Below are 13,072 nucleotides of genomic sequence, written 5' to 3'. Positions count from 1 at the left end.
ATAGATGGAGACACGAGTGTGATGCGTTTTCACTGACCCAGAGTACACCGCACATCCCTGTCACCGGGCCCCAGAACAAAGGTCACATTCCTGGCAAAAAGGTCACACTCATGTGTCATGGGTCAGTTCACAGTGAGTGGAAGGTTTTTGTGTTTGTCACTATTGGTGTGCGCTCATTTCCTATGCATTTATGCTAGTGTACGTGATTGTGTGTGTGTGTGTCTGCGTGTGGGTTCTGGGAAGAGGGTCATTCAGGTTTCATGCCCTGGTTAGCTTTCCTCATAGTAAGGGATACTAGAGGGATTTAGCTGTAAAGCCTGCTCCATTGTTGCCCAGCTGGTGGAATGTACTGGTCCCGCTGTGTGTGAGTGTGAGCACGTGTGAGTGTGCATGAGTGTTGCATACCTGCATATGATAATGTGTGTGTTTGTGTATAAGTCACTGCACATTCCTGTGTTCCCCTCCAGTGTGTTTGTGTGACTTCACTGGGAATGTGAGTGTGTTTCTTTGCATGTGTATCGTGGATGCCGTGGTTTGTGTGTCCGTGTGCATGTTGCACGCTTGTGTGTCAGTGGGTGTATGCTTGTGTCATTGTAAGCCTGCTGTTACCATAATCACCTATAATGCTGTATCAACAAGTGACCTTTCATGAAACTGTTCTCTTCAAACCGCACTCTGCAGCTTTAGTTCTGCTCAACCTGTAGTTATGGATGAGTCACTTGACTGAAAGCAGTGAGACGGTTCAGATACAGATGAGTGTTTCCATCCAGGGTTATGGGTCAAAATGTGACTTTGTCCCCTGATAGTTTTCCTGCTTTTCTTAAAGTTATTTCAGTCTTTGAGCTTTGAGCTTCCTGTATGCTTTAAAGAAAACCTCCACTGATTTGAAGTCTGTTTACCGGTCTTGGGGATTCTCTATAAAACCCTTTGTGAAGTGAAGTGCAAAAGTGGTGGTGTACTCTTTTAATACTGTGTTACCAACCTTATTTCCTTGTGACCCCCTTGAAGTGAAGCAATACTTAGTCATGACCAATTTTTAGAGTGGTAGAAATTTCCTGTGTTTCCTTAAAAATAAAAAAAAGAACAGTTTCTGAAAAATAAATGTAGGCCTCAGGAGAAATGTCCATTTGGTCAAAGTCGACTACATGCACCACATTAATTATTAAATTTTAAATATTTTATATTTTTGATTCTGTCTAGGTTATGTGCTATCCATCCTGGGTCGTCGGCGGACCCTCCCTAACATCAACTCTCCAGACTGGAGCATCCGTATGCAGGCTGAGAGGCAGGCTGTCAACTTTATGGTCCAAGGTAGGATGGTCTGCATGATCCACACCTTCTTAACTTACTTCTGGTGATCACGTAGTGGCAGCTGTTAGAAAAGCGCTGTTTGTGGATATTCACTTGCAGGGTAACAACATTCATCTCTTGCCTACACGTTTGTGGTCAAACAGATGTGTGTGTGTGTGGTTTTGTTTGTGTGCTTGTGTGTAAAGGTTCTGCTGCTGATCTGTGTAAGATGGCCATGATCAGAATCTTCAACCTGGTCTCCTCCAGCACCTCGCTGTCTGCCAGGTACAACCACTAATCATGGCCCTTCTGACTGAAAAGCCACTGCTCCCATGTTACATCTAGCATTTTATCTTTCCTTCTCTCCATTCATACACCTCCTGTAACAAAATACACACGGGCTCTTCATACCTCACATCTTTCTGAATCTACACAGGAAAAACATGACCATAGGCTGTATTTACAGACAGGAACTGACTGAGTCTGTCACGGCAAAACACATGAGAAGCATTCACTGGTTTACCAGCCAAATAAATTTGAAGAGTTGAGGCGTGTTCCCAAATGACTGCTGCTGTTGGACGCCAAACATTCAGCTCGAGTAAACACACTTGAAGCAGGAGCCAAAACATACCAGAATTAGATGGGTGTGTTGGGAGAGCGGGGGTGGGGGGGGCAAAGTAGAGGGAGGACATGAGTTGAAGCCCCTGTGATGGTTTGCTGATGGAGACGTTTGGGATCATGTGTGTCACATTATTATTAGTAGTAGTAGCTGGTGTGTTTGTAACTGCAGGCTGATAGCGCAGCTCCACGATGAGCTCCTGTACGAAGTGGAGGACTCCCAGGTGGAACACTTTGCAGGTGAATGTACCACGTTCAGCATCAGCATTGGAGATGACTTATTTATTACGCACTGCATAAAAGGGCTTTATATTTTTATGGCTATGGTCACTGATAAGATTGGTAATGTGTGTGTGCCTGTGTGCATATACTTTTGTGTGCAGCTTTGGTGAAGAGCACCATGGAGTCCCTGCAGCATATAGACCATCTGGGCGTCCATCTCAAGGTGAGTGACTGGAACCTGAAAGCAGAATTATTCAGTTTTATAATAGCGTCAATTGCCATGTTCAGAGATTGTACACTGCACACTCTATACCTTTGTTCAATCATGGTCACAAAGTTGGAGGCTTGTTTTTGTTGCCATGGCACCCAGGCTAATGGTGATGTACACAATACCAACCATAACGTATTAGCAGGGGGGGAAGAGCAAGATCATGGTCTCAGAAATAGGCACATGTCCGGTCTGTAGTCTTTGCCTTGATTTTATTTTTTAGACTCAGAAATCATCCTTAATGCTTTTCCAGTAAATCCAGTAATTACTCACTGAACCGCTGACTGTTAAAAATACAGACAACAAGCCACAGGACGCCCATTTTAAGATTTTTAACTTGATTTATTTGCTTTAGAAGTACGTACCTATGGAGAATATTGTGCCTCTAAATATAAGAGCATTTGTATTGAATTTGTATTGAGATTACCAAGTGAGTGATGAAAATCAGTGTAGGTCACTGTGAACGACATCTGCATATGTACGGCAACACGCTGATACCCTTCCCCTTTCCTTTGTATGTATGTGTGTGTGTGTTTTCCAGGTCCCCCTGAAGGTGGCAGTCTCCAGTGGCAAGTCCTGGGGCTCCATGTCTGAGCTTAACATCCCTCCAGCGACTCCCTCTCCTTCTCTTTGAGTCCTTCCTCTTCCCTCCCTCCCCTTCAGTGCCTGTCTTTCCACCACACGCCTCTGTGTTAAATAATATGCTTTTCTTTCACCAACATTTTCTCCCTTCTCTCCCTCTTGCTGTGTTCTCATCTTTCTCTGAGTTTCTTGTTCCACTTCTCCCCCTCATAGTGTCTCTCTCTTTCTCTCCTCCTCTCTCTTCACTTGTCCTGCATCCACATCGCTATGGAAACCAGGCAGCTGCAGCTCCTTCCAGCTCCCAGTTCGCGCTTTCACTCCATCCGTATCCGGGGGCAACGGCAGGAGCCACAGACTGGATTGCACCAGTTCTCTTTTTTTTTTCCTCTCTCTCTCTCTCTCTCTCTCTCCTTCTCTCTCTCTCTCCATCCTGAAAAAAGGATTCCTTGTCCTCCTCCTCTCCTCCTCACTTTTCACACTATCTTGTTAAGAGCAGTGCTGTTTTCTCTGCCTCGTTGCCAAGGTGAAGCTACACATTTTAGGGAGTGCTCAATATTTATTGGTTCATAAAACTGATTGTTAGCAAGATTTTTTTTTTTTTTTTTAAAGACGTAGCTGTAGAGCTGCGTGTATACCTGAAAGACGGTGTGTTGTGATTTATTGTTTTATGCTTTGTTCGTGCTGAATAAAGCTGTGTTCTTACAAAAGCCTGTGACAGGACGTTCCCACTCGATGAACCCAATGACCCTCCTCATCCGTTTTCATTTCTTCGTGCTGGTTTTTCTCTGTACACTCGGCACTAATCCTTAATTAATTTAAGCTCATTTGCATGTTATATTTAAGTGCATTTTTAGAGTTGATGCTCTTATTAATGCAGTGTGAGGCTATATATATTGTTGTTGAACGATTTAAGAAAGAAATTCCTGGGTTAAAAAAAGAGCAATCTAGAGTTCATATGTGTTTAGCAGATATTCGATTATTTTAATGCCATAAAGCTGTGATGTTTTCAGAGATGCTTTCTTTAATAAACTTCACCTTTGTGTTGGCTGCGTTCAGCTGATTCAAAGCAGATGATCTAATTTTGCTCATCTGTGAGCATCCAGCGCCTCTCGCTCTCCAGCTCATCTTTTATCCACTCACTTGGCTCTAGCCCACTCTCCCCTTTGTCTTGTTCGTGCCTCAGTCACACACACACGCACGCATTCCACAAATGCTCGTACACAAGCTTAAGCACGCAGTTCAAAAACACACACGCCCACTTTTTGTATCCACACAGCCACCATGAAAGCGCTCACACACAGTCGCCGGCTTCCAGGCACATTGACCGAGTTTCCTTGTCTCTGGCAGCCACAGTGAGACTCTATTTGCCCCTTTTATACTGTCCTCCAATTAAGACCCTTTAAGCCTACAAAATGGGTCTAGCCAGAACCATACACCATGTGACATTTTAAACAAAGCCTAACCCTCATTACCTATTTGAAATGTCACCTCATGTTGGCTGCTAATTATAGGAGTTGTCACTTTTTAAGTCCATACAAAGGTGGCATGTAGGATATCCAGCAGACCCGCCAACACTTGTCATGTATTTACATTCCTCTAGTTGCCTCTCTTTTTCAGTGGAGCGGCCCGTTGAACCCACGAACAGGAATGTGCTCCCCATGTGCTGATGTGAGGGAAGCTTTTCTCACCAGGTCAGTATGAGCAGCTCAGAGCCACAGCAATGGACACTGTTATGGAAATCTGCCTCTCTATTCTCTCATTGTTCTGTGGTTTAAGGGTGCAAGGCCTTCCTCCCTTTGAGAGGGGAGTGTGAGACTGGTATGTGCAAATTCTAGAGAGCACTGTGCACTTTTAGAGTAGGGGTGCTCAGAGTAGGTATGAAGGTAAAACAAATACTAATAAAACAGTTTTCTGTTGTTTTAAACTCTTTGTTTTGCTAGTTTACAGGATGCAACTGAACTGCTGATGCTACACTCTATCAGTGGGAACATTTTTATTTTTGTTTATTTCAGAATAATCATCATTCAGCGTCTGTTATCTTTTACCAAATTAAAATATTATTACAAATGCAGGCAAAGAAAAATATTTAAAACTATTTTTACCTGCATTATATTTCTTGGACTTCAGTATCATGTTAATGAATAAGGTTATGATGATGTTCATTTGACTAATGCAGTCTCTTTAATGACCCGTGCCATTAGCAAGAGCCAAGGCCTCAGGGTCCCTCTGAAGACTCCAGTTGTCAAGGGCAACAGCATGAGCTTCCCCTAGCTGCCATGGTGACCGCGAGATGTGTAAGTAGACCCAGTGGCACATATCCTCACGGCTGTGATTGCTGACATTTATGCCACTTCAAATTTAATATTTACCTCAGATTATTATTATTTTCTCTCTCCAAAAAAAAAAAGAAAATCAGTTTACAGTTGCAACATATAAAAGCTTAATGCATCGTCATTTTTAATTGATACAGTATATGTACATCCATGTTTCAATCATCGTCATAATGCAAGAAATCCCATCTTTACATCTATACAGTGTCCCAGTTGTTGTCAGTATAAAAGAAAGTGTTAATAATCACAATAATAATAGTAATCCCAGTGCGGTAATACAGCAGTCGTCCAAAGGAATGGCAGAAAGGGAACTGAAAGCTAATAGACCCCAATAAAAACCAGGTTGTCACTGCAGTCTCACTGAGGTCGGGGCAGCCCGGTTGAACCAGCACCTACGCTATGTTGCGGTCTCTCTGTCTGACCTTCTTCTTCATCTCAAGCACCCTTCCCCTGGGAATCACTAAATCTGCTAAATCACCACACCAGGCTTCTCCTCAGTTCTGTGCTTGCGAATCTAAGGCCATGCCCCCCCCCCCCCCCCCCCCCTCTAAAATTTTGACTCCGCTTTTCCTCTTTTTCAGTCTCATCTCATCTCTGTCACCTCTCTAACCCTGTGAGCCTCAGGCACTATTTACTCATTGCTCCGCTTTACATGCCTAAGGGCCTCTTTTCTCAAATTCCTCACCCTAGCCAAAGCACCCGTCCTTCCCCTACAGGTCCCCTACCCCCCCAGTTACAAAGTCCCCTCAGATGCAGTTCAGCTCCCTTCCCCCCCTAAGTTCATCATCTATCTATCAATCCCTCCTTCCATTCCTCTATCATGGCCGGCTGGTTGACCTGCCTGCCTCCCCACAGTGTGGCTGCATATCAATCCCCTGCTGTGCTTTGTGCGGGTTGGTTTCCTGGCAACAGACAACAGCCATGACAGGGCTCCAGGGCAGAGAGAGCCCCCTTGCATTGCAGCAGCTTGCCTTAGCTGGATACCCGGTAGCTCTGTCCAGAGCCACTCCATGGCCATGGCTGGTACGTGCTATAAGCTAACAGAGCTGCTGCAGTGTTTTAGGCTCTCTCTGACGACCCGAGAGTTCAAGCAGACAGGCGGGACAAGGGAAGGCTGTGTCTGGACCCATCAGTGTGGGACAGAGACACCAGGGCTGAGATGGCGTGTTCTGTAGCCCCTGAAAGTGGCTGCCATTAGTCAGTATGGGATTATTGTGAGGTAGTACAGATTAAGACACCTGCACTACTGTAGAATCTCTTTATTAGTGCTGTAAATATCTTTAAAATATATTTTATATATTTTAAATCCACAGTTTCTGTTACAAAAGGAGTAAAAATGACCCCCAGATGCTATTTACAGTAAAATATACTTTACAACTTTACAGTTACTAACTTGCAGATTCAAAAAAAGACTTTGAATCTCCTTTGTAAGAAAAGTCAACATGGTTGATTGTTGTGATTCTGGCAGCTGCAGCATGTTTTTAATTGATTATCATCAGTCGTATTGACAGAGTGGTGGTAGTGAAGTTGCAGTGCATGTCTCAGTGGTACGAGTTAATCGGAAGTCTTTGTGGTTAAATAAAAGCCCGGTTAAGAGACTTACAGCAGATAGCACTTTCAGAGTCTGGCCACGCCATCTTTTTTTTTTTCTCCTGTCTGCTTGAGCTGCTCATTCTTTAGCATCCATTATCCCTCTCTTGTCATTTCCCCCCATTTCCTATTGACATCTGTACAAATATGCAGAGGTACACCTGTGTACTTCAACTTTGAGTTTTAAAAAACACATCTTTGACACCTCTTTGTAAAGAAAAATACAAAAAACAGAAACATTTTACAATCAAACTCCTCTTCAGGCTTCGATATAATGAGCGGTAATGTTGCAATGCCAATACTGCCATGGCATCACTGCCACTAACTGGTACAGTATAAGGGATATAACATCAATGCAGCATTTCATGTTTTTAATAAAATCCTTGTACATAGCATGTCATTATTTGTGGTTTTGTCTGTTTGTTTGTATTTATTGCTTGATTAGATGGCACGTGGGCAGGATTTTTTCCAAATAATACCAAATAAGTATAGGGTTGTGTTGAACAAAATATAGCCACATAAGGAATAAAAATGCAGCAATCACTGTCACCTTTGGCAATTTCCACCTCCAAAAGTAGCCATGGGTCATAGTATGAATTATATATTATGGTATCCTGTCTTGTATATATGCTTAAGATACATACAGTCGGTAATACATGAGAAAGAGAAACTTTATCCATATTCTTCATAGGAAATATAAAAACAATCCAAAACAAAACTACCTGTACTGTAATAGCAAAACAAGACACAGTTGTGCTACAAGTGCTTATGTGTTCTTGGCACCTGTGGCCTCAGTCCAGAGTGAGTCCTTATGTTTTTGCCACAGTGGAGCAAAATCCTCACCAGAGGTAGAGAGAGAGAGGGAGTCCATGCTGTGGAGCTCTGATGCTGCAGACCTCCTCCCGCTGCCCCTACCACACCCCCCCCCACTCCCCCTTGCAACTGCCAATGTGGTACATTCCTCCCTCACCCCTCGCCCTCCTCATTAGGTGGAACATTCCAGGCGACAGCCATCTTCTGAGACAAAAATGAACTCCATCGGGATTGGTTAAAACCAGCAAAGATGACAGGTTGCAGTAAATAATACATTAGCAATAATAGAGATACGGCTATTTACAGTCACACAAAATGTCTAACATCTAATGTAGTGGTTTAATCACTTAATGAAAGAACCAGTAGCTGCTTTTCACCCTTTCCCACTGTTCTTCTCATTCATAAAGTAAAAAAGCAACCAGAAAAGATTCAAAACATAAAAATCTTTCTAAGACCTTAAATGGTGGAAGTTTACATTCATGCCTGTGAGTGTTCGCCCCCAAATCTGTTGAGCATGGACACACACCATCAGAGTAACACAACACTCCCACAGGATCTGTACATTTGTGCAGTTTCAAATTCTATGCTCGTTCACCTTTAGACAAACTGAATATAATACTGATCATAACAAATATTGATATATTTACCGTTTGGTTATTTTAACAACCAGAGCTGAATGTGGGTATGTTTAAAAAAAAAAAAAAAACACTGAAGCTTTGGCTTCAGCAGCCTCAGCCTCTGTGTCTGCCATCAGAGAGAGAGCATCAGATGATCATTTTGGGTTCTAAAGCACTCTAAACTAAAAGAGCCTTCTCCAGCTGGAGAGGCCTTTATGCAGCATACCTTCTCAAACCTCAATCAATAGGAAAGCACACTCGCACTCAAACAAATCACAGAAAACCAAACAGAAAAAGTGTGAGATTGTTTTTGGATTGTACATCAGCAGAACATTTCAGAGGAATGGTTTGTAACTAAATTTACACTCTGGTAGAGGTTGCATACGGTTTAATGACTACATTCTAACGTTAAGTATGCAATACCAGTTTTAAATGGGTGGTGAGGCTTCACAGGGTATAGCATAGCATTCACATGAAGTACAAAACAGACAAACGCATTATAGTCAGTGCACTTCATCTTTACAATTCAAAATCACCCTTTAGCTACCTTACACCAAGCAGTCCACAAGATATTTGAACTTGTTTGATTCCAGTGCATAAGGCCTTGGCAAAGGCGTTTTTGAATATGACCTTTGTTCAGAATACGGATAATAATTTCTCCCAAAATACACCAAGGAGCATTTTAAATTTCATCAGGCAAAAAAAAAGAAAGACAACTGAGATTGGCAGCAGCAGAAATGGCTCAGAATTGACAGACTTCACATTCTTCCATAAGATCCAGACTACAGTTTATTTTACAGTCCACCTCAGCAAAGCCCATCTCTCACTCTCAACCCTCAGACTTCACCCAGCTCTCATAAAGAATGAGTCATACAGTGAGGACCTCAAACCCACTGGCAGCATTAACTGACATTAGTCGTTTGACATTCTCTGTGTTTCTGTGAGGAAATCTGAGGCTTCAGCACCTTCAGCTGTGATATCAGATTTTACTTTGGGTGAAATCGATGGTTTATAGACTGATTCTTGCACATGGAGACAAGCCGGTGTTCATACTGTAGTTTGGCTGTTGTGTCCTTTCACCTAATTCCCTGCTTAGTTTAGTGTTAAGTTTTGGGAGCACTGTGTGAAGGTCAGTGGTAGCTGTAGCTCCAGAAACATCACAAAACACAGTCTGGTCCTCTTCTCTCTCTCCAGCTACAACCAAGTTTAAAGCAGATGCATCAAGGTAGTGTGAAGCATCCTCCACATGTTGGCCCAATGAAAACATCTGGTGAAAACAATACTGTTCAATGCTTTCAGTGCATTTGTGCCTTGCGTTTACTTTGTAGAACTTCGTAGGGAAATCTTATGTTGGCTAAGATTAAAAGACAAAGAACTTATCAGCAGCTAAGCCTCTTGTAGACGTGTCTCGTTTCACATGGCTTGAACAAAATGAGGGAAGGGGAAGAAGCCTTAGTACCGTGGAACCTAACATACATAGTCTTCTCAGCACCTTAACGTAGCTAAGCTCAACTTTTGTCCATTGTGGGGATTATTTACTAAAAAACACTGTGTCAAGGATAATCCAAAGCTGGATGCAAAAGAAAACAGGTATGTGCTTTATGTTTTTAGGGATTTAATTGACCAGTGGAGGCTCAGTGTGGGGTTTGAGGACAATTCTGATAAGAAACACAGCTATTACCTGTGTGAAGTCTAAACATTTGACCTTCACGGCCTGTGTTTCCTTTGTCCGCATATGATAAACTTGGCAGATGAAAGATATTTCAAATGGTGCTCATAATGAGCCATGGGATTTTGCACCATGCGCTGCATGGGAATACATGTTTTCTTTTGCATCATTCGTCAAATGCCCCGTTGAAGATCTTATCTTAGTCCTGCAAAGTGTTTGGGAACCTTACTACAAGCTGGTTTAATAGAAGAAGAGCTATGATGCTTTCAGTAATATGCCCTAACTGTGTTCAACTGTGATCAAGGAAGAAAATTAACCTTTGTCCTCCAGCCAGTGACGAATAAATCTGCGAACAAATCAACGGCTGCTTTTAAATTTAGCAAGGATTTTAGAATGGGACACACTTTGTAAATGATTTATGAGCACTGGCTAGTGGCTCGTATTAATTTCACAACCTGGTCTTGATTGCAGAGAATTAAGATAATTTAAAATAAAACAACCCATTATAAAAAAAAAAATTGCAAGTCTATGGTTCCACTGTATGCCATGTGCTAGGAGTTTCTCCCCTAAAAGTTATATTTGCATTCAAAGACACATTTCATGCAAATGGTACAATTTTTCTTTTTTTTTTTCCAGACAAAGAAACACATTTTCTTTTATAAGTTCATCTAAAAAAGAAGCTTATTTTTCTTTTTTATATATATTTATATATATTGTATATATATATATATCAGTTAATTTTTTTCTACACTTTTCCAGGGCAGGCACCGGACACACACCGGGTACAGAGGCATGCCACACTTGCATTGATTTTTGCATTCTACAGTTGGTTGGCTGACAGGCACGATGTCATCCGGGCAGTGCAGCAGTTGGTGAGTGTATCCTATGTCTGCACCAACACACACACACACACACACAAATTTTCTCTCTCACTTCCTGTGTCTTCTGCATTACATCCACGCTCATGCAACCATACATCTCCCTTGCATCCTGACACTAATCGGTTGCAGAGGCAGCGTCACACTGCCTGGATGACATCAGAGCAGGGGCAGGGTTTAGGGTTGGTCCAACAAGCTTCAAATGGAATAATAAAAGCAGTGCAGCAAGGCTCTGTGGCGCATGCAGAGATGGGTGGGGAATGGGTTGGGCCCGGGACAGGGAAGGTCAAAGGTCGGTGGAGGGAGTGCAGGGTTCAAATGGAAGGTGTGGAGTCTAGCCCAGGGTTGCAGACAGATTCATGAATGGGAGGTAGGGGAGAGTTTGGAGGGGAAAGGGTGGCAAGGCAAAGAGGGTCAGTGCTAACTTCATGACGATTACATTTGTATTCAGGTTTTTTTTTTCTCTTTTTTCTTCTTATGTGATTTTTTTGGGTTGTATTTTACTTTATATTTTGCTTTTTACAAATGGTTTCATGGCATAACTTAGGCTCAGAGTTGTGGATGGCTGAATCTACTGCTGGTTGTATGTTTGGAGGATGGAGATGGAGAGAGGTGTTATGGGAGAAACTCTGACATTTTGTTCGCTACATGAGTTTTCAACTGTATACACAATATAAATACATGGGGGAGGGGGAATACTAATCCCAGTATGTTGATTTAAATAATTATTTGCTATTTGTGCTCAGTTATGTACTGTAGGATTGCAAGTATTGCCAGTAGTCATGTCTTACCCAAGTTGTTCCCCAATAACCTGGATTGAGTATGTGGAGCGCAGACTGCTGCCACTTTGTAATTGTCGTAGTTTTGAAAATTTGCATATTACAATATGGTAATATGTGTTTAAAGTTACAAAACTCAGCTACTAATTATCAGTCAAATACTAAACATATTCAAAATGTTAGAATTTATCTTGATTGAATCCGTAAACAATTTATAAGTACACATAGAAAGTAGTAATGTTTAGTTAGATAATATTTGACTCATTGCAAGAAAGGTGCGCATCTGTTCACGCAAAATAAAAATAGGTTAATTGTTCATCATACAGTGTTGAGGCATGGTCTAACATCTGACCATAGCTTCATCTAACACACACACACACACACACACAGTTACATACTCCCAACAATCACACATACATACACATACACACAAGCTTCTGACATGCAGCTATATTGTGTCTTGATCTGTCAGTGGGGACACTGCAGCGAGAAAGCCCCACCCTCCTGTCACCTCAACCAATCAGAGACCCTCTCCACAGCTCCTGTGAGAAAAGGAGTGATTGACTGATGATAGATCTAGTAAAATTTGAAAAAAAAAAAAATAGAAAGGAAGGAGATATCCGATCAAACAGTTAGTGAGGAGAATGAAGAGGAGTGTGTGCGGAAGATGCACTGTGTTAAAGATGCAGGATACACACTGCATATTCCGGTAACCATCCTGTCATCCTTCTCTCTCACTATGGGGGTCAGTAACACACTCTTGCTGTGCTTCAATATGGTGTCTTGAGAGACTGGATACAAGCCAGTTGTGTGTGTGTGTGTGTGTGTGTGTGTGTGTGTGTGTGTGTGTGTGTGTGTGTGTGTGTGTGTGTGTCCACAATGCACACACAAAGTGTAACATTGCTGAGCTTCTGTAAAAGAGAGTGTGTCTGAATGTTTCTTGTATGTTTTCCTTTGGAGGAAGCCATATCTGCCCTCACCCCCACCCTCCACCCCTCACCCAACTCCCAACCCATCCATTGCTCTGTCCGCCCCCCAATTAAACAAATGCAAATGTCTCATTGCACTCGCTTACATCTAAACCTGCCTGTTGAGTTTTGCTGTGGGGAAATTGAGGGAATATGGGAGGGAAGGGAAGGCTCGGTGGGGGGAGGGGTAAAGAGGGGCATTGTGGAATAGTAATGAAGGGGAGTATTGATCTGAGTCACATAAGCTTAAAACCAAAGGGGCCTGGGAGGGTGCCTTGTTGGCGTGCCCGTTAGTTGTCTTCTATGCCATCTTTTTTTCTCCCACAATGAAAAGGGAGGGGTAAAGGTACAAAAAAAATAGATTAATAAAATAGAAGAAAAGAAACAAACTCTTATTTAAAATGTAAAAGTATAATACAAAAAACAACAGCAACAAAAGCATAATAGT

General features: G+C 42.2%; 1 protein-coding gene across 1 annotated transcript in view; it reads left to right on the top strand.

The window, feature by feature from the left end:
* Positions 1–3,032, top strand: part of poln (polymerase (DNA directed) nu) — a 36,078-nt gene extending 33,046 nt beyond the window's left edge. Inside the window, exons 18-22 of the mRNA XM_041031804.1 lie at positions 1,201–1,311; positions 1,497–1,575; positions 2,081–2,148; positions 2,292–2,353; positions 2,940–3,032. Of these exons, the coding sequence (XP_040887738.1) occupies positions 1,201–1,311; positions 1,497–1,575; positions 2,081–2,148; positions 2,292–2,353; positions 2,940–3,032 (413 nt within the window). The remainder of the gene's footprint in view (positions 1–1,200; positions 1,312–1,496; positions 1,576–2,080; positions 2,149–2,291; positions 2,354–2,939) is intronic.
* Positions 3,033–13,072: the final 10,040 nt, after the last annotated feature.

The sequence above is a fragment of the Toxotes jaculatrix genome, chromosome 23 (assembly GCF_017976425.1).
Source record: "Toxotes jaculatrix isolate fToxJac2 chromosome 23, fToxJac2.pri, whole genome shotgun sequence".
Classification (NCBI taxonomy): Eukaryota; Metazoa; Chordata; class Actinopteri; family Toxotidae; genus Toxotes; species Toxotes jaculatrix.
The sequence above is the reverse complement of the archived record's forward strand: the minus strand, read 5'-3'. Positions and strand labels throughout refer to the sequence as shown.